Below are 20028 nucleotides of genomic sequence, written 5' to 3'. Positions count from 1 at the left end.
TCTCTCCCTGTGCAAGCATCTTATTAACATCCTGCATTAGTGAGGTAACTGTGTTATAGTTGTCGAACCAATATTGACACATTATTATTAACTAAAGCCCACAGTTTACATTAGCGTTCAGTCTTGGTGCAGTACATTCTATGAGTTTTCACAAATGCCCAATGTAATGTATCCACCACTATAGTAACATGCAGAATTATTTCACCACCTTAAAAAATCCCTGAGTTCCACCTATTCATCTCTCTCTCTCCCACTGAGTCCCTGACAACCACCAATCTTTTTACTGTCTCCATAGTTTTGCCTTTCCCAGAATGAAGAGGGAGCAACCTTAGCTGTGTTCTGCATCCCCATCATCCCAGAAGGTGCGTATGCAGCCCTGGGCCACCTCCCCAGGACATGGTGAGCTCTTGTCTTCCCATAGTTCCCCTCTCTTTCTTTTCTATGGGTGTGATTTTTTGTGATCTAATTAATATGGGGAGGTGATGTGTGAATGGTCTAGTACGGTGAAGCTGGCATCTCCCTGATCTTGGGAGTGGCCCTTGACATTCATAAACAGCCAGCAGTAAATGATGAGTATAACAGAGAGTTTAGGAAATGATAGGCTTTGGGGTCATTCAGATGTAGGTTCAGATCCTGGCTCCCCTACTCAGGAGCCATGGTCCCTTGGGTATGTGATGTGTCCTCTGTGGGATGTAGCTGCCACTTCTGTAACACAGGGATAATAGCAAGTGCCTCACAATATTGGGGTACAAATTTAATAAGAAACACATAAACACAGTTCCACATCCAATTAAGGGCAACTATTCTCATCAAGAATTCAAAATAAAAAAAAAAAAAAAGAATGCAAAATCCAATGCCAGAGACAGTTGTATCTCCAGCATGACACATTATAATGAAGATCATGACAACGTTAGGAGCAAGGACTTTTAAATTCCCTCTGCAGCTTTTGTTTTGGAGGCACACAGGAATGAGTGACTAAATCTGCTTTGGGAAGAGATGCCCAGGAAGGCTGCACAGAGTAGATGACATTGATGCAAAAGATCAACTGTTTGCCAGTTGGAAAAGGGGAGAAACCACCATCCGGGTAGAAGCAGCAACTAAGGAATTATAACTGTACTCTCTTGATCATTGGTTCTCAACTAAGGGTGAATTTGCACCCTCCGTGGGACATTGGCAATATCTAGAGACATTTTTGGTTGTTACTACTGAACAGAGGCTACTGGCATCCAGCTGGTAGAGGCCAGGGATGCTGCTAAATACCATACAGTGCACAGGATACCCCACCCCCCATAACAAAGAATGATCTTGCCCCAAATATCGAGAAACCTTGCACTAGACATTTGAAAGCCTGGAAGCTTGGGAGCACAGCCCACATTATACTGGTCTCACCCATTTAGGCTCTTCTTGGAGGCTCTTGTTTCCAAGTCATTGACTTCAACTCACTCCCTCTAGGATCTCAGAGTATCAGGACTGAGTGGGGACGTTGAGGCTACCTTCCTGGGCACCTATGGGCAGGTGCTGACTCAAAAGTGAGGGGAAGATGCAAGTTACTCCAAAGGAGGGAGGCCAAGAAACTCTGGAAAACAGTGACGTTTGAAGATTGCAACCTCTAGTCACCAAAGTGTCTGGTTCCCCCTTCATGTCTCGTTATTAACCTATCAGGGCTTGATCTAGGACCTGAGCCCACTTAAAAGGGTACTTACTACTTTTTTCCCATTATTTAATTGTAGTAAAATACATGCAACATACAATTTACCATTTTAGACTTATTATAGCATACAATTCAGCAGCATTAAGTATACTCATGATGTTGTAGGAACACCATCTGTCTTGTTCCAGAACCTTCTCAGCACCCCCAAAGGAAACTCTATACTCGCTAAGAGTCACTCCCCTTTCTCCCCTTCCTCCATCCCCTGGAAACCACTGATATGCTTTAAACTCCTACATGAATGTTCATGCCAGTACTATTCACAAGAGTGAAGAAAATGGAAACAACCTAAATGTTCATCAACGGGGTGAATGAATAAACAAAAGGTGGTGTCCATAAAGAAATATTGTTTAGCCATAAATAGGAATGAAGTTCTGATAACGCTACAAATAGATGAACCTCAAAAACATCAAGCTGAGTGAAAAAAGCCAGACCCAAAGGCCACATAGTATATGATCCTATTTATATGAAATGTCCAGCACAGGAAAATTCATAGAGACAGAAGACAGATTAGTGCTTCACTGCTTTTTAAACTTGACAGTGCCTAACCAAAAAAGATCACTCAAAAATATGTATGAAGGACATTGAAATCTCATGAAATTGAAGTTATTTACTGAGCACAGACCATGTACATTTGCTCCCTTAATGTATTGATTTAATTATAGTAGGTAGCACCTACTGTTTTCCAGGTCACAGTCCAAGAACAACTCATTAGTTCTCATAACAATTCTTTGAGGCAGGTAGACAGAAATGGAGGTACAGAGAGGTGAAGAAACCTGTTCAAGTTTACACAGTGGACAGAGCAGGGATTCGGATGCCCTGACACCCTCAACCCTTTCTTTGACAGCTATGTTGCATTGCCTCAGAAGGTACAGATGCACCCCCTGCGATCTGAAAAACAACCAGAACATTATTTCTACACAGTCTCTGGCTTCTGATTCATTACATGGATAACTCCAGAGGAAGAATCTGATTGATTTGTATCAAGTTAGAGATGTACACGGGTCCAAAGTGTTGTAGATGTGGAGTAGGTAGGTCTTGTGGTATCTGAAGCTCTGGGAAGAGCAGGAATTATCAGAAGGGAGCAGGAGGGCAATGGCTGGAAGCTCTGGTGAAGGAACATTTATATTTTTAGAAGTAACCAGAGGGAGAGAGGGGTATAGTCTCTGGAGAAAGTCAGCCATGGGTTCAAGTCTTAACTCTGCAATTTTGACAGCTCACCTTGAACAAGTTGCTTAGCATTTATGCACCCCAATATTCTCAATGAGCATTCTTAAGACACTCAAAATGGGGTGATCAAATCAGCACCTTCTCCCCTGCATTGATGAGAGGATTAAATCATAGAAGGCACAGGATTTGGAACTCAACCAAATCTACCTGTCGTTTATCAGGAGCAGCCCCTTGGGCAGCGCCAGGAATGATGGAAGCTGATGACCTCCCTCCATCCAGTAGCTGACCTCTGCATGTCACACCTCACTTCAGGCACAGCCTCCATGCAGGGAGCCAACATCTCAGCAGTGACTGAATTCATCCTGCTCGGCTTCTCCACCTTCCCCCACCTTCAGCTCATGTTCTTCCTGCTCTTCCTGCTGATGTACCTGTTCACGCTGCTGGGGAGCCTGCTCGTCATGACCACCATCTGGAGGGAGCACAGCCTCCACACCCCCATGTACCTCTTCCTGTGCACCCTCTCCATCTCCGAGGTCCTCTACACATTTGCCGTCATCCCGCGCATGCTGGCCGACCTGCTCTCCACCCACCACTCCATTGCTTTGACAGCCTGTGCCAGCCAGATGTTCTTCTCCTTCACGTTTGGCTTCACCCACTCATTTCTGCTTACAGTCATGGGCTACGACCGCTACGTGGCCATCTGCCACCCCCTGCGCTACAACGTGCTCATGAGTCCCCGTGGTTGTGCCTGCCTGGTGGCCTGGTCTTGGGCTGGTGGCTCAGTCATGGGGTTGCTGGTGACATCTGCCATTTTCCAACTCACTTTCTGTGGAACCAATGAGGTCCATCATTTTGCTTGTCATGTGCCCCCACTATTAAAGTTGGCCTGTGGAACTGATGTACAAGTAGTGGCCACGGGTGTGGGCCTGGTGTGTATCACTGCCCTGCTGGGCTGCTGTCTCCTCATCCTCCTCTCTTATGCCTTCATCGTGGCCACCATCTTGAGGATCCCCTCAGCTGAGGGTCGGCACAAAGCCTTCTCCACCTGTGCATCCCACCTCACCGTGGTGGTTGTGCACTATGGCTTTGCCTCTGTCATCTACCTGAAGCACAAGGGTCCCCAGTCTCTGGAAGGAGACACCCTGATGGGCATCACCTACACAGTCCTCACTCCCTTCCTCAGCCCCATCATCTTCAGCCTCAGGAACAAGGAGCTGAAGAACGCCATGAAGAAGACCTTCTTCAGCAAACTCTACCCAGAAAAAATGTGATTATCCGACACAATTCCTTGGAAACAGCTAAATTGGATTTCCAGATGACACACTTGTAATAAGCTATATTTGTCTGATGCTTCATGGTTTACAAGGACCCTTCCTTGTAGGCAACCTCCAAATGTTTGCAAAATGGTTAAACAGCCTCATGAATATATTCAGGGTGGAAAGATGTATGAGATGATAACACACAGAAAGTCAGATTTATTGATTCCTATCTGTTGCAGGACACTTTGTCAGGTACCATTAAATATGGAATCTGCTTCTTTCTTTCCAGAAACCAGGGTGGTCTAATTACTCCCGTCCCAGAAACCCCTGTGGCAAAGGGAAATGGAAAAGTCAGGCCTTCATCTTCTACTAGGCAGCAACAGGTATCTACAACCCAACTTTTGTGAGGCTGTAGAAGACTAAGCCAAATTACAGCAGAGGAGAGCAAAGTACCTTAAATTTCAGCATCGTCCACATCTGTACTACGCAGACTCAGAAAATATTGAGGATACCTCCAAGTTATAAGTGTGAATCTTGAGTAGCTGCAGAGAGACAGAGAAGTCTCTACAGTTAGGTCAAGGAAAGAAGTCCAACCATGAGAAATCACCTTCTACATTAGAGAGAGACATGGCACATGGGCCAACGGAGAACTTTTTGTTGAACCACAATAATGAGTGAAGGATGAAGGTATATCCAATATTCACACTGGTTCAATGATCCCCCATGCGCATGAGGCGGGATTTAAGGTTGACCATACTTTATAGTGCTTATAATTTGTTGAAAATATGTGTATTCAAGAGAATGACAAATGCTGTATGATATCCCATATAACTGGAATCTTTAAAAGATAAACTTGTAAAAACAGAGAGTGGAATGGTGGTTGCCAAGGGTGGAGGGGTGAGGGAGTTGGGGAGATGCTGTTTAAGGGCAGAAATTTGCAACCAGTAGATAAACAAGATCTGGGGATTATAAACTTCAAAGTTGCTAGGAAACTAGATCTTAATTATTTCCACCACAGAAAAGATATGATAATTATGTGACATGATAGAGGTGTTAGCTAACACTACAGTGGTAATCATATTGCAATATAAAAATGTATCACATCAGTTCTATATACACCTTAAACTTACACACTGTTATATGCCAATTATGTTTCAATTTTTTAAAACTTTTCTTTACAAATTTATAGCACTTAAGAATATGAATTTACACATTTTTTTAAAAATAGCAATTTATAATACTTAATGGACACTAATATGGTAATACTGTTGTATATAACAACAAATGTAATTAAAATGCATAAGCAATAAATTAGTCAAATTAGCCTAAGTTAAAAAAAGAAAATGTGTATTCATGTATAAGTGGAATAGTAAACTACACATTATTTTCCCAAAAGTTGCGTTCAATATTTCTCTATACTTGAGTAGTAAAAACATCTCATGTTACCATGCAGTGGAAAGATGTGGAAAAAATTTCACTCAAAACTGAGAATCTCAGAGCCTCCTCCTTTGCATAATATACTGCATGTTTCCTGTTACCCCTAAAATACATGATCTCATTACAGCCTCACAACTCAGTATCAGAGCAGATAAACTCACATCCACTCTACTTGACAGAGGGGAAACCGAGGCTCGAAATCTTTGCATGACTCATCCAATATGATGTAACTTAGTAGTGTCAGGCTTCCCTTGTAGATCTTTTCTGATTCCCAGGCCTCTCCAACCCAATGCTTCAGACATCGTTTTCCTACAATGGGTTTTGTGGGTCCCCCACCCAAAGAGGACTAGCCCATTTTCAAATCAAACACACCAGCATCCTAAGAGCCTTTTAAACCACAGATGGGCAATTGAAGCCCACCATACACTGGAGTGTGCATCCTTGGGACATTGATATAATGTTTCTATAGATTCAGGATTGCTTCATGATTTTAAAGTTTTGGTCTTGTAGGAATTCCTGAGTAATTCTTTCACACTAATGCCAAGATGCTCCCCTTCCCTGGCAGCAAGGAAAATCTGGACAAGAATACAAGCTAGACTCTTTCATTTTCTTCATTAAAGGTCAACTTGGCCTCTGAGCTTACTAATAACCAGGTGGAAAGAAAACCTGGAATGGGATTGCGTATCCACGAGTCAGGTACCCAATGTCTTATGCAAACTTCTTATGATTCCTTAGACTATCATCTTCCTGAGGTCAGGAAGTCTGTCTATCTTGCCACCATCACACCCAGCACCAACATGGTACTTGGAAGATATAATTGATTAACAGATATTTCCTGGGTGGACCAGTGTAATCCCTACAATACTAAACATGTCAGAATGTTGGCTTAAAATGTTTAATGTGAGAAACCTCACTGCCTTCCAAAGCAGTGGGAGACAGTGTGTGAAAAGCTGTGTTGAGGTCAGGATAACCTAGGTTTAATTCTTGCCTCCCTAATTAGTTGGACATCTAATTGAATGGACACCTAACTAGATAGACATCTTATATATTCCACATCATCTATGTCAGAGCTGTGGAACTTAAAATTGTAAAACCTTAGATACATCCATTAATAATGGACTGTTAAAGAAATTTTGGTTCATTCATAGATGGAACACAAGGCAGACATTAAAACCATTCAGTCTATAGACTGGAGAACTCGAGGTATGGGAGGGGGCGGGGGATGAAGGGGAAACTGAGATGAAGCGAGAGAGTAGCACAGACATATATATACTACCAACTGTAAAATAGTCAGTGGGAAGTTATTGTATAACAAAGGGAGTCCAACTCGAGGATGGAAGATGCCTTAGAGGACTGGGGCGGGGAGGGTGGGGGGGACTTGGGGGGGGGAGTCAAGGAAGGGAGGGAATACGGGGATATGTATATAAAAACAGATGATTGAATCTGGTGTACCCCCAAAAAATAAAAAAAAATAAAAAATAAAAAAAAATCAATAAAAAAAAACCATTCAGTCCTTGGACTTCATCAGCATCCTCTCTCCCTGGGGATCCCACCTAGTACCACGTCTTTCTGTACCTTATACACACGGGTGATCCCCAAATTCTTATTTTATTCCTATCCAACTGTCTACTCAGTATCTCCAAGTGGATATCTAGTAAGCATCTCAAACTTAGTGTATCCAAACTTTAAAGGTTCTTGTTCGCATCATCATCCTCTCTCTTTCTCTCTCCCTTCCTCACTTTGTCCCTCTGTCCCTCCCTCCCTCCTCCCTTCCTCTGTTCTTTCCCTCTCCTTTTCTCTCTTTTTCTCTTCCACTCCCTCTCTCTCCCTCCCTCTCTTTTCCCCTCTCTTTCCATCTCCTCTTCCCTCTCTCTCTCTCCCTCTCTCTCTCTCCTTCACACACACACACACACACACACACACACACACACACTTTATTCTCCCACAGTCTTTCTTATCTCAGAAAACAGCAACTCAAGTTTCAGTTCCTTGGCATCTTTTCTGCTCAAATATCATAGAGCCCTTCTTTAACCATACTATACAAAATTGAAACACCCCTGGCCATATTCTAGCTCCCTGATCTGCTTTACTTCTCTCCCACATGCTTATTATCTCCTGACATGTGTCTGCTTAATGGATATTGTCTGTCTCTGCCAACTTGAATGCTGCTTTGAGGAGATCAAGGACTCTTGGTTCATTTTGTCCACTGCTGTTTTCTTACAAAGCATATGGTAGGCATTCAAAAATTTGTTGACTAAATTAATTTAGGAGAATGAAGGTAAATGATGGGAACAATGAGGTGCTATTTTCCCCATGCAATTGGATAAGCAAAAATTTTCAAGCCTATTAACACTGTTGGAGTGGACATGAGGAAATTTGCTCTCATGTATTTCTGTGTGTCCTTAGGCAGGTCATTTCCCTTCTCTGAGCCTACCCTGTAACAATGAAAAAGCATCTACCTTCTAAGACAGTTATGAGACTGAAGTAAGACAATGTTTGTGAAGGGCTTAGCATGGTGCCTGGCACATGGATATACTCAATAAACAGGAGTTAGGATGATATTATAATTTCAAGTTTTGCTTAATGAGCTCGGAAACAGAGAGAGAGGCGTTGGTTGAGGAATTGTTCAATTGTCCACCAACTTTGACTATCATCTGGGTTACCAATGTGGCCAAAGGAGTGGGACCTCAGTGGAGAGAATGTTTGTCTAGAAGGGGGCGCCATTGGCAGAAGTGCTACTCCAACTGAGCTTCCTGACCTGCCTCCTTTCACCCAGGATCACCTTCTCCACAAACAGCCTCCTTTCTATGGTTACTAGTCTCTAGGAGTGGTCCCCTATGATTCATCTCTATGGCAACAGCTGATGGGCAGGGAGATAGTGATATCTTGCATGCTTTTAAAAGAGAAAAAATGGAGATGCTCAGAACTGCAGATAGGGCTGAGCAGTGGTTAAATGATGAAGCAAAGTGGCTTTGGTTAAATCATATGTAATCTCAGCCTCAGTTTCCCATCATTAATATAGGTTTAATAATAAGGTAGCCACGTCTTAGGATGCTTCTAAGAACCAAATAATATCATCTATGTAGGGCAATTGACAGTGACTGGCAACAAATAAGCACTTAATAAATGCCAGGTTTTTAAGATCTATTTAATAATTAATTGCCTTCTGTGTGTCAAATCCTGTGCTAGTTTTGGGAGTACAGAGATGGGTCTGTTGCTATTTCCTCTCTTTGAAGAATTTCCATGGTTCTTGGTGGAAAGACACACAGAGAAATATCAGGGCTCTCACCAAGATATGGACCATGTGCTAAGGGCCATCAAAAGGGGTGTGACTCTGCACCTTGGGATGCATCAGCCAGGTCTTCCCTGATTTCTGTACTCAAGTGGCTCTCACAAGTTCTCCAGAGGACACTTGGAAGTTTCTGTGGACATTTTTGGTTATTGCAACTGAAAAAGAGGGAGACGTGTTACAATATCTAATGGGTAAAGGTAAGGGTTGCTGCGCAACATCCTACAATGAACAGAACATACCTCACGGCAAAGAATGAGTCAACCTCAAGTGTCAACAGTTCCAAGGATGATAAACCCTGTTGTATTTACCTAGCAAACATTTATCATCTACTGCCTGCCAGGCATGTTTTTATATGCTACTGGGGATCTGATGTGAAACTGATAAGATTGTGACCCTGATCTCATGCTTGCAGTTGAGAAAGGATGTGGCTGTTAAACAATCACATATATATATGATACATTGTGAAAAAAGCTATGAGGAAAAGAGGAAGTTTCTATGAGTGCTTACAATAGGAGTAGTGACTCAGTATGGGGAAATCAAGAAAGGCTTTCCTGAAGAGGTGACATTTAAGGTCGGACCTAAGGATATGTAGGATATACCAAGGGAAGGCTATTCCAGGTAGAAGCAGCAGCACATGAAAAGCCCCTGCAGTCTGAGCATGCTTGGCTTATTGCAGGAATAGCTGGAATGTTAGAGATGCTGGAGAGCTGGGGAAGGCTGGGTTATAATGTTGAAGATGAAGCATGGACCTGACCACAGGAGGGTTTATACTGTGTCCTAAGGGTATAAACACACAGATGATTTTTCAGGTTTTCCCTTTAGAAAGATCCCTCTTTCTGCTGGACAGAGACAGCTTGTGGTGGTGGAGGGGGGGGTGTTGATGGTGGAGGAGAAGAAAAACATCCTTGAGGAGGGGACTAGGCCTTCCACAAGCAAAGCTGTCAAAGTCATCACTGGAAAGAGGAGAACAAGAGAAGAGAAGGCACTGTGTTGCATCACTCAGGATGGCCTTTGCCTTGAGCAATTAACAGGGAAGCCCATGGTGGCTTCGTTAGCACCAGGAGGGGGTCCTCTAAAGTCTGGAGATCTCTCCATCAACAGCATTTCTCTGTGCTCCAGGCCCTTTAACCACCTCTCTGGGCTGTGGCTCCACTTTGGGGATACCAAAGCATGCGGCACAGCGGGGACCATTAATAAGGAATGGCAAACAGCTAGGAATGCAGGGGGTGGAAGAACATCAGAAAGTGGAAGCTGAATAATGGAGGGGAGGGGAGGACAGGGCCCTGGGGGTGGGGGGATTGGGTCCTGGCCAACACTAGTGGGTATGGTGGCGGGGCCGTCTTCACTCCTGTGATGGGAAGGTCATCACCGCAAGATGCTGATTTTGTTTACACTGATGTTTTGGCATTTATCTCTATTTTCCATCATCAGATAAATGAATGATGGCTTCAAATTTTTGAAGTTTTACAGGGAAAAGAAGGGCAAGGTATTTTAGGGGGAGTGGGGGAGATGGGGATGTCTAACAGTGTCAAAACTAGGGTCAGGCAAGTGAGACACTCACATTGACTAAATTTAAGAGGCCACCATAAAATTCAGTAATCAAGATAAATCATACTTTATGCAATATTTTTAAAAATCAAAATTAATGCAAAAAATTCATGTTGAACAACATATCAACATTTTAAATAAAGGCAGGATGCAACACTGCACTTTCACCAACCTCCTTCTTCTAATGCTGACCCAGCCCTTGGGTCTAGAATAGGCCACTTAGAGAAACAATATGCATTCACTAAGTTCAACTTCTTTGGTTATTTTAAGTTTACAATACAAATAATGGTAAATAAAGGAGTAAAAATATGGTTTATTTAAATTTCAGAAAGTGTTGTCGTTGGTCAATCAAATTAGGTAAGTTGATTTTTTTTCTACTATGACCACAGGGAATCGCACTGGCACTTCTTGGATATAATTCAAAAGTCACCTTTGCTGTCAGCTCTTTCATATTTACATAGTCTGACTCTTTACCTATTTCCCAGGACAACCAGTATATTCAAAAGGTCTCCAAATCTGTGATTAGCCAAAGAGCACTGGTTACACCCCAGGGCTTGTGTTTGCTGCTTAAATATCCCCTGTGCATGATAGCTTCAAGAGGGGCATTCTTTACTATCTGGGATTTCTTCACCATTTATAGGGGAAGCCAAGGATGCTTCCAAAATATTGCTAATTAACTACCTTAAGTCTTCTCAATATAACCCAGGAACCTGGTTTTAAAAGGATTCAGTTTTTTTTTTGTTTTGTTTGTTTGTTTTAGCTCAAGCAACTTCATGTTTAAACATGACACCCTTTTCCATATTAATACCACCGTTAAGGAAAACCGAGCACAGCATGCTTATAGACAATTTCGTCAAAGTTTCTGTCTCCTCAGTCCTCTCACATTGGGTGTTTCTTCCTAACCCCCTGAGATCAGCATATTTTCAAGTCTGGACTCATTTCACTGGTGCCTGCTAAAATTGGTCTGTTCTTTCCAATCCAGGCTTCCATCCATTCTTGGAACAGACTGGCATCCCCTCCTCATAACCCCTGAGAAATGTATGCTTCTGAGCCCCAGCTCCAACTCAACAAATTCTAGTTTTTTTCCACTTCAAGGGCAAGATATAGCTAGCAAACTTAATCTCTTTATATTTCAATTTCCTCATCCTCAAAATGGAACTAATAATCTGATCTTTCTTGTGGAGTAAAAGAATTGATGTGTGTTGAGCACTTAAGACCTTATTGGTCTTTATCCATCAAGTAAAAGCAAATCAAAACCACAATTAGATACCTCTAGAATGACTACAGTCAAAAAGTCAGATAATAACAAGTGTTGGTGAAGACATAGAGAAAGTGGAACCCTCATACACTGCTAGTGGGGACGTAAAATAGTGCAGCCTCTGGAAATGAGTCTAGCAGTTCCACAAATGATTAAACATAAAATTATTATGTGACCCATTAATTCCACTTATAGGTATATAAGGTATATTAATGTGGAAACAACAAAAATGTATCAACAGGTGGTTGGATAAACAAAATGTCATATATCCAAACAATGCAAGTTTATTCAGCTATTAAAAAGAATGAAATTAGTGATATATGCTACAACACGGATAAACTCTGAAAACATAATACATGAAAGAAGCCAGACACAAAATGATAAACGTCGTATTATTCCATGTATATGAAATGTCCAGATACGGCAAATTTATACAGACAGTAGATTAGTGGTTGCTTAAGACTGGAAGGAAGGGAAGAAAGAGAGGTGACAGCCAAAGGGTTTGGGTTTCTTTTGGAGGTGACAGAAATGTTCTAAATTCAGTGATGAGTACACACCTCTTCATATGGGTATGTTATATGGTATGTAAAGTACATTTCAATAAAAGTATTTTTTAAAGACCATAATAGCTGATGATAAATGCTCAAAAATGGGAAGTTATTATCTTCACAACTGTTAAAAACAAAGGAAGAAAGGGAGGAAGGAAGGAGGGAGACAGGGAAAGGGGGGAGGAAGGAGGAGGGAAGAAAGTGGGGGGAAGGCTGTGAGAGAAAAGCTACTTCTGTCTCTAGTTCAAATATGTGGCTTCATCTTTGAGCTAAGCGTTCTTTAGAGCAGTGGTTCCCAAAGTGTCATCCTCAGAACAGCTACAGCATCACCTGGGAGCTTGTTAGAAATGAAGGTTCTAGAGTCCCCCTTGCCCCTCCCAGACCTGCTGAATTAGACACTCTGGGCTGGGACCCAGCAGTCTGATTCTGAAGTTCCCTCAAGTTGGAGACCTATTGCCACAGAAGACTCACTCAGCCAACCCCATTCTGTATCCATGAACCTCCCAGGCTTCTTGGTTCTGGGCAAGTACCAAAGCTCACTGTATCCACTGCCTCATTTAAAATGGAGTGTAATCCAAAGGAGCTACGTGATTCTGCCTGAGCACCTCCCTTGAAGCAGACCCAGCCTATGGATGCATCCCCCTCAATCTATCTGACTCCACACCCCATGAAAGTGAAATGGATTTTTATTGAGGATTTCAAGGGAGTCCAGAGAGGGAATTTACATCAGGTACTTTATGGCAACCTTATTAACCTTATAAAATGTCCATTTATGTCTCTATTCTTTCTGCAAATTGCTTCACCAGCCACTGGGTCCACCATCCCCCTATTTTGCTACTTGTTCTTCCCCTATTCCTCAAACCAGCCACCATTTCATCTTCCCTCTCCCATGTCTTCCCCCATCTCTTTCCACATGTCTTATCTTAGAAGAAGTTCAGATCCCCTCTCTCTTTTTTCTAAAATTTGTATCCTTAGACCCATCATCCGCTCAGCCAACAAAAGCAACTCATAGGAGAAGACACCCTACCTCCAAAAATGTGAAGACTTGAAATGAAAAACCATTTCTCCATCAACAATACTTTCTTTCTCTCAATATGATAAATGAGAGAGATGAGGTCTCCAAAGCATAGAATGCAGCCCTTGATAAACAGCAGGCACCAAATTGCTGTCACTGTTTATGTCATCATTGTTTTAGGCAGAACAAGCATCCCTCCTGCACATGGTGAAGGTAAACTATGCACATAGTTTCGCCAGCATAGGATATGGGCATCCTCTCCTTCATGCTGCTCTCAGGCACAGTAAACAAGAGGAAGTTGATTCACAAGGTCAATGTTGGGGAGATTGTGAGTCCAGTGAATGCAGGAGGAATGAGATCAACCAGACTGGGGAAAAGGAAAGAAAGCAGATGTCTAGCACTTATAGAAAACTTACTGAGGGAGGAGGAGCGGAAATTCACATACAGGAATCATCACCAGTGCAACATGATTATTCCCATTTTACAGGTGATAGACTAAAGTGCCTCTACCTGCCACACCTTCTGTTATAAAACCTGCCATTTCAGGAGCTATGGAGAAATAACTTGTTGAGGAAGGTCTTCTTCATGGCGTTCTTCAGCTCCTTGTTCCTGAGGCTGAAGATGACGGGGCTGAGGAAGGGAGTGAGGACTGTGTAGGTAATGCCCATCAGAGTGTCTCCTTCCAGAGACTGGGGACCCTTGCGCTTCAGGTAGATGACAGAGGCAAAGCCATAGTGCACGACCACCACGGTGAGGTGGGATGCACAGGTGGAGAAGGCTTTGTGCCGACCCTCGGCTGATGGAATCCTCAAGATGGCAGCCACGATGAAGGCATAAGAGAGGAGGATGAGGAGACAGCAGCCCAGCAGGGCAGTGATACACACCAGGCCCACACCCATGGCCATGGTGGAGAAGTTGTCCCCACAGGCCAACTTCACTAGAGGTGGCACGTGACAGAAGAAATGGTGTATCACATTGGGTCCACAGAAAGTGAGATGAAAAATGGTTGATGTTACCACCAGCCCCATGACTGAGCCTCCAGCCCAAGACCAGGCCACCAGGCAGGCGCAGCCACGGGGACTCATGAGCATGTTGTAGCGCAGGGGGTGGCAGATGGCCACGTAGCGGTCGTAGCCCATGACTGTAAGCAGAAATGAGTGGGTGAAGCCAAACGTGAAGGAGAAGAACATCTGGCTGGCACAGGCTGTCAAAGCAATGGAGTGGTGGGTGGAGAGCAGGTCGGCCAGCATGCGCGGGATGACGGCAAAGGTGTAGAGGACCTCGGAGATGGAGAGGGCGCACAGGAAGAGGTACATGGGGGTGTGGAGGCTGCGCTCCCTCCAGATGGTGGTCATGACGAGCAGGTTCCCCAGCAGCGTGAACAGGTACATCAGCAGGAAGAGCAGGAAGAACATGAGCTGAAGATGGGGGAAGGTGGAGAAGCCGAGCAGGATGAATTCAGTCACTGCTGAGAGGTTGGCTCCCTGCATGGAGGCTGTGCCTGAAGTGAGGTGTGACATGCAGAGGTCAGCTACTGGATGGAGGGAGGTCATCAGCTTCCATCATTCCTGGCTCTGCCCAAGGGGCTGCTTCTGATAAACGACAGGTAGATTTGGTTGAGTTCGTACTCTGTGCCTCCTATAATTTAATCCTCTCATCAATGCAGGGGAGAAGGTGCTGATTTGATCACCCCATTTTGAGTGTCTTGAGAATACTCATTGAGAATATTGGGTTACATAAATGCTAAGCAACTTGTTCAAGGTGAGCTGTCAAAATGGCAGCGTTAAGATATGACCCATGGCTGGCTGCCTCCAAAGGTTATACCCTTCTATCCTTCTAGGTTACCTCCAAAAATGAAACTGTTCCTTCACGAGAGCTTCCAGCCATTGCTGCTCTGCCCTCCTGCTCCCTTCTGATAAATCCTGTTCTTCCCAGAGCTTCAGATACCACAAGACCTACCTACTCCATGTCTACAACACTTTGGACCAGTGTGCATCTCTACCTTAATATGAATCAATCACCTTCTTCCTCTAGAGTTATCCATGCAAGGTATCCGAGGCAAGAGACTGTGTAGAGATAATGTTCTGGTTGTTTTCCAGATCCCGTGAAGTGCAGCTCTATGCTCTGAGGCAATGCAACATAGCCATCTGACAAAGGGATGAAGGAGTCAGCCAATCTCAGTTCGAATCCCTGTTCTGCCCACAGTGTAAACTTGAGCAAGTACCTTCACCTCTTTGTACCTTCCACTTCCCTCCACCTAAATCAGAGTTGTGAAAATTAAATGAGTTATTCTTGGACTGTGACCTGGAAAACAGTAGGTGCTACCTATTATAATTAATACACTCAGTGAGCAAATGTATACAATCTGTGCTGAGTAACCAACTTCAACCTAATGAGTATTCTGTGTCTCCTTATGAATGTTTTAAATGTTTTTTTTTTTAAATTAAGCTATGTCAAGTTTAAAAGGCAGCGAACCACTAATCTTTTTTCTGTCTCTGTGAATTTCCTGTTCTGCTCAAGTCGTCTAAATGTAGTGGTACACTCTGTGGCCTTTGGGGTCTGGCTTCTTTCACTCAGCATAATATTTTTTGAGGTTCATCCATGTTGTAGCACTGTAACTTCATTCCTTTTTATGGCTGAGCAATATTCCACTGTATCAACAGACCATATTTTATTGATCTGTTCACCCACTGATGGACATTTGGTTTGTTTCCACTTTTTCACTATAGTGAATAGTGCTGCTATTAACATTCATGTAGGAGTTTAAGGCATATCAGTGGTTGCTGGGGGCCAGGGGAAGGAGATAAATGGGAGTGACTGCTAATGCATGTGGGGTTTCCTTTGGGGGTGCTGAGAAGGTTCTGCAACTATATAGATGGTGCTTGTATAACATCGTGAATGCACTTAATGCCACTGAATTGTATGATATAAGATGGCTAAAATGGTAAATTTCATATTATATGTATTTTACCAGAATAAAAAAATAGGGAAAAAGTAGTAAATGCCCTCTTAAATGGGCTCATGTCCTTTATGAAGTTCTGACAGATTGAGAACAAAACAAAATGGGGAAACCAGACATGTTGGTGACCAAAGTTTGCTTTCCCCAAATATCGCTAGTTTCCAGAGTTTCTTGGCCTCCCGCCCTTGGAGTCACTTGTTTCTTTCCCTCACTTCTGGGTCAGCGCCTGCCGTAGGTCCCCAGGATGGTCGCCCCAATGGCCCCACTCAGTCCTGACACTCTGAGATCCTAGAGGGGGTGAGTCAAAGTCAATGACTTGGAAACAAGCCCCTTCAAGAAGAGGCTGAATGGGTGAGACTAGAATCATGCGAGCTTCCTGTTGCTCTCCAACATCTAGTTCAAGTTTTCTCGATATTTGGTGCCAGATCACCCTTTGCTTTGGGGGGGGGGGGTGGTTGTTCTGTGCCCTGTAAGGTGTTTGGCAGCATACTTGGCCTCGACCAGCTGAATGCCAGTAGTCCCTGCTCAGCAGTGACAACCAGAAGTGTCTCCAGACATTGCCAATGTCCCCATAGGGGGACAAAGTCACCTCCAGTTGAGAACCAATGATCTACAGAGCACAGTTGTAATTCCTTAACCACTCATTCTGCCTGGATCTCAGTTCTTCCCTTTCTTTAACTGGCAAATACCTGTTCATCTTTAAGTCTCAGCTTAAGTGTCAACTTCTCTGTGCAGCCTTCCTGGACATCTCTTCCCAAAACAGATTTAGTCACTCATTCCCGTGTGCTTCCAAAATAACAGCTCCTGAGTAAGTTTAAAACTCTTTAAGTTTAACTCTTTCATGACCTTCATTACAATGTGTCATGTTGGAAATACAACTGTCTTTGGCACTGGATTTTCAGTTCTTGATGAGAATAGCTACTCTTCACTTGACATTGGCACCTGTGCCCTTATGTTCCTTATGAAATCTTTAATCCAATCTTCTAAGCCACCTGATATGATCCCTGTTTTACAGAAGTGGCAGCTGCCCCCACAGAGGGCACATCTTGTCCAAGGGACCATGGCTTCTGGAGTGGGGGCGCCAGGATCTGAGCCTACATCTGAGTGACCACAACGCCTATCTTTTCCTAACCTCTCTGTTATACTCAACACTTAGGGTGGCTGTTAATGAGTGTCAGAGCTACTCCCGGGACCAGGTCGATGTTGGCTTCACCATACCAGACCATCCACACACTCCCTCCCTATATTAATGAGGATCACAAAAGTCACACCCAAGAAGAAGGAAAGAGAGAGGAACTATAAGAAGACCAAAGCTCACCGTGTCCTGGGGAGGTGGCCCGGGGCTGCATATACACTTTCTGGGATGATGGGGATACAGAACACAACTAAGATTGGTGTCTGTTCATTCTGGAAATGGGCAAAACTGTGGAGACAGTAAAAAGATTGGTGGTTGTCAAGGGCTCCAGGAGAGACTGGAAGGGATGAATAGGTGGAGCTCAGTTTTTTTTAAGGTGGTAAAAATCTTCTGTATGATACTATAATGGTGGATGCATAGCATTGTGCATTTGTCAAAACTCATAGGATGTACAGCACCAAGAGTGAACCATAATGTAAACAGTGGGCTTTGGTTAATAACAATGTGTCAATGTTGATTTAGCTACTGTAACACAATCACCTCAATAATGGAGGATGTTACTAATAAAGGAATCTCTGTGCAGGGAGAGAGATGGTACATGGTAATTTTCTGCACTATCTGCTCAATTTTCTGCAAACCTAAAATTACTCTAAAAAAGAAAATGTATGCATTTTTAAAAAAGTAAAACAGACATAGAACCATGGTGGGCATGGGACCAGGACAGCAGAGAGGTAGACTGACGTATCCTGGCATTGATCCACCAGGAGAGAACACATAGAGGTTCCCCTGTAAGTAAACTGAACAACCCCAGAGAGAGAGTGTGTGATCTGGCAATCTTGCAGGTAGCGGAACCTATGGTGGCGCCAGCTCCCTACCAAGGAACTCAGGGGCTTAGCCTGTCCATGGACGAATCCTGTTCTCATATTCCCCTGCAGCAGTTCTCCAATTTCAGTATTAAGGATTTTAGGGGCTGATAAATTTTTGTGGTTGGAGGCTGTCCTGTGTATCATAAGATGTTGAGCAGCATTCCTGTCACCCACTAGAGGCCAGTAGCATCTCCCAATGTGACAATCAAAAGTCTACTCACGCATTGTCAGATGTCCCCTGGGGAGCAGAACTGCTTCTGGTTGAGAACTACAGGCCAGGTCTGTGTCGTCTCCATCTTGCCTTATCTGTGTGTCCCCATCCTGGCTCTCTCTTCTCAGTGAAGCTGTTTAGTGTCCCCTCTCTGCATCCTCCCTCCCATCTCAGCCACCTCCTGCCTCCCTTTTTTCTCCCTGTTTTCATCCTTGACGCCTTACCATCACACCTGTGCTTCCCTGATACTTTACACCCTCGGGGGTGGGGGTGACTAGAGCCTTCAATCCTAAATCCTCTTCTCTATCTCTTTTCCCTGCTTCCCCACAATCCTTTTACCATTGGATTTTGGCCAGGACAGAGAGGGGAGAGAGGTTAAAATTCAGGCAGTTGTTCTGGGTAAGTTGGGGTGGCAGCTCTTTTCTCTCTGTACCTCAGTTTTCTTACCTGTCCTACAAAGCAGTTATCACATTATCTTGAAGCTAGGAAGTGGAGCCCTGCCTGCTGCTCCCACCCTATTCACAGAAACTACACAAGGAGTTGTATAAACACGGTCGCTTCTCTGATTCTGTGGCAGATACTGGTTCCCCAAGTCTCTCCCTGTCCTCAGGTGGGAGGGAGGGACAGTGATTCACCTGGGGCTCCAGGGTCTGCACTTGCTTCTGCCTCACTCCAGCAAGAGGCTCTGGTTTGGTGTTTCCCTGCAGGTGAGGGCTGCAAGGCAAGAAACCTGCCACCCAGAGCATGCCAGCCAGTAAGGGGGTTCACCTGAGCCTCACCTCCATTATTTATGCTGCTTCTGCTCCCTGCCTGCTGCCTTCTCTCTCTGTGATGCCCTGGCCTCTGTCTTTGCTGCTGCTACAGGAGCGCTGGGACCCTGGGGAACCCTGCGAGGCCTTGGGCAACCCCAGGGAGAGTCTGTCCTCATTTTTCCTCCCTCCCTGCCTTTCAGGGGTAAGTTGATTACCTGAGCCTCTCAGGGGCTCCAGCAGAGTCTAGAGCTCTGCAAGTTTGGGATTTGGGGCTCTAGCTCTTGACTTTGGCAGGAAAGCAGCCCTTCCATCGCCCACTGGGGCGAGAAAACTATCCAATGTGTCTCTCCACCTTCATTCTTTCCCTTCCAGGTTATTTGCCCAAATAAATGTCTTCTTAAAAAAATTTAAATTATCACAGAAATATTTGTTTCTTCTTATTAGATAATTGAAATGCTACAAATCAGGCTAAAAATCATGCAATGGCTGGCCATGCTATTACTATGATAAATTCGATGGGTATCCTTACAGACCTTTGTATGGGACATGTGAACAAACACAGTCACATAAAATAAGAGTAGTATTGCAGGGTTTCGTTGTGCTTTTGGGAGTTTTGTTTTATATTTGAGGTGAAATCCTCACAACGTAAAATTAACCATTTTAAAGTGAACAATTCATGAGTTGGGAGATTGAGATTGCCATATACACATTACAAATAAGAAAAAAAATCAAATTGTACACTTTAAATACATGCAGTTTATTGTATGTCAATTATATCTCAATAAAAGTTCTTAAAAATTTATGAAAAAATAAAGTGAACAATTCAGTGGCATTTAGCACGTTAACAATGTTGTTCAACCATCACCTTTA

General features: G+C 43.7%; 2 protein-coding genes across 2 annotated transcripts; one reads left to right on the top strand and one right to left on the bottom strand.

Moving 5' to 3' along the window:
* Positions 1-3201: 3201 nt before the first annotated feature.
* LOC130837074 (olfactory receptor 10H1-like) lies at positions 3202-4149 on the top strand. The gene has a single exon (XM_057709852.1). The coding sequence runs from the start codon at positions 3202-3204 to the stop codon at positions 4147-4149; it is 948 nt and encodes a 315-aa protein (XP_057565835.1).
* A 9628-nt stretch (positions 4150-13777) lies between these two features.
* LOC130837099 (olfactory receptor 10H1-like) lies at positions 13778-14725 on the bottom strand. Its single transcript, XM_057709891.1, has one exon. It carries the CDS (start codon positions 14723-14725, stop codon positions 13778-13780), a length of 948 nt encoding a protein of 315 aa, XP_057565874.1.
* Between the last annotated feature and the right edge of the window lie 5303 nt (positions 14726-20028).

The sequence above is a fragment of the Hippopotamus amphibius genome, chromosome 15 (assembly GCF_030028045.1).
Source record: "Hippopotamus amphibius kiboko isolate mHipAmp2 chromosome 15, mHipAmp2.hap2, whole genome shotgun sequence".
In the NCBI taxonomy this organism is placed as follows: Eukaryota; Metazoa; Chordata; class Mammalia; order Artiodactyla; family Hippopotamidae; genus Hippopotamus; species Hippopotamus amphibius.
This window is presented reverse-complemented; position numbering and strand designations above follow the sequence as displayed.

Coding starts and splice junctions, on each gene's coding strand:
- LOC130837074 (XM_057709852.1), top strand. CDS start 3,202: ATGCAGGGAGCCAACATCTCAGCAGTGACTGAATTCATCCTGCTCGGC.
- LOC130837099 (XM_057709891.1), bottom strand. CDS start 14,725: ATGCAGGGAGCCAACCTCTCAGCAGTGACTGAATTCATCCTGCTCGGC.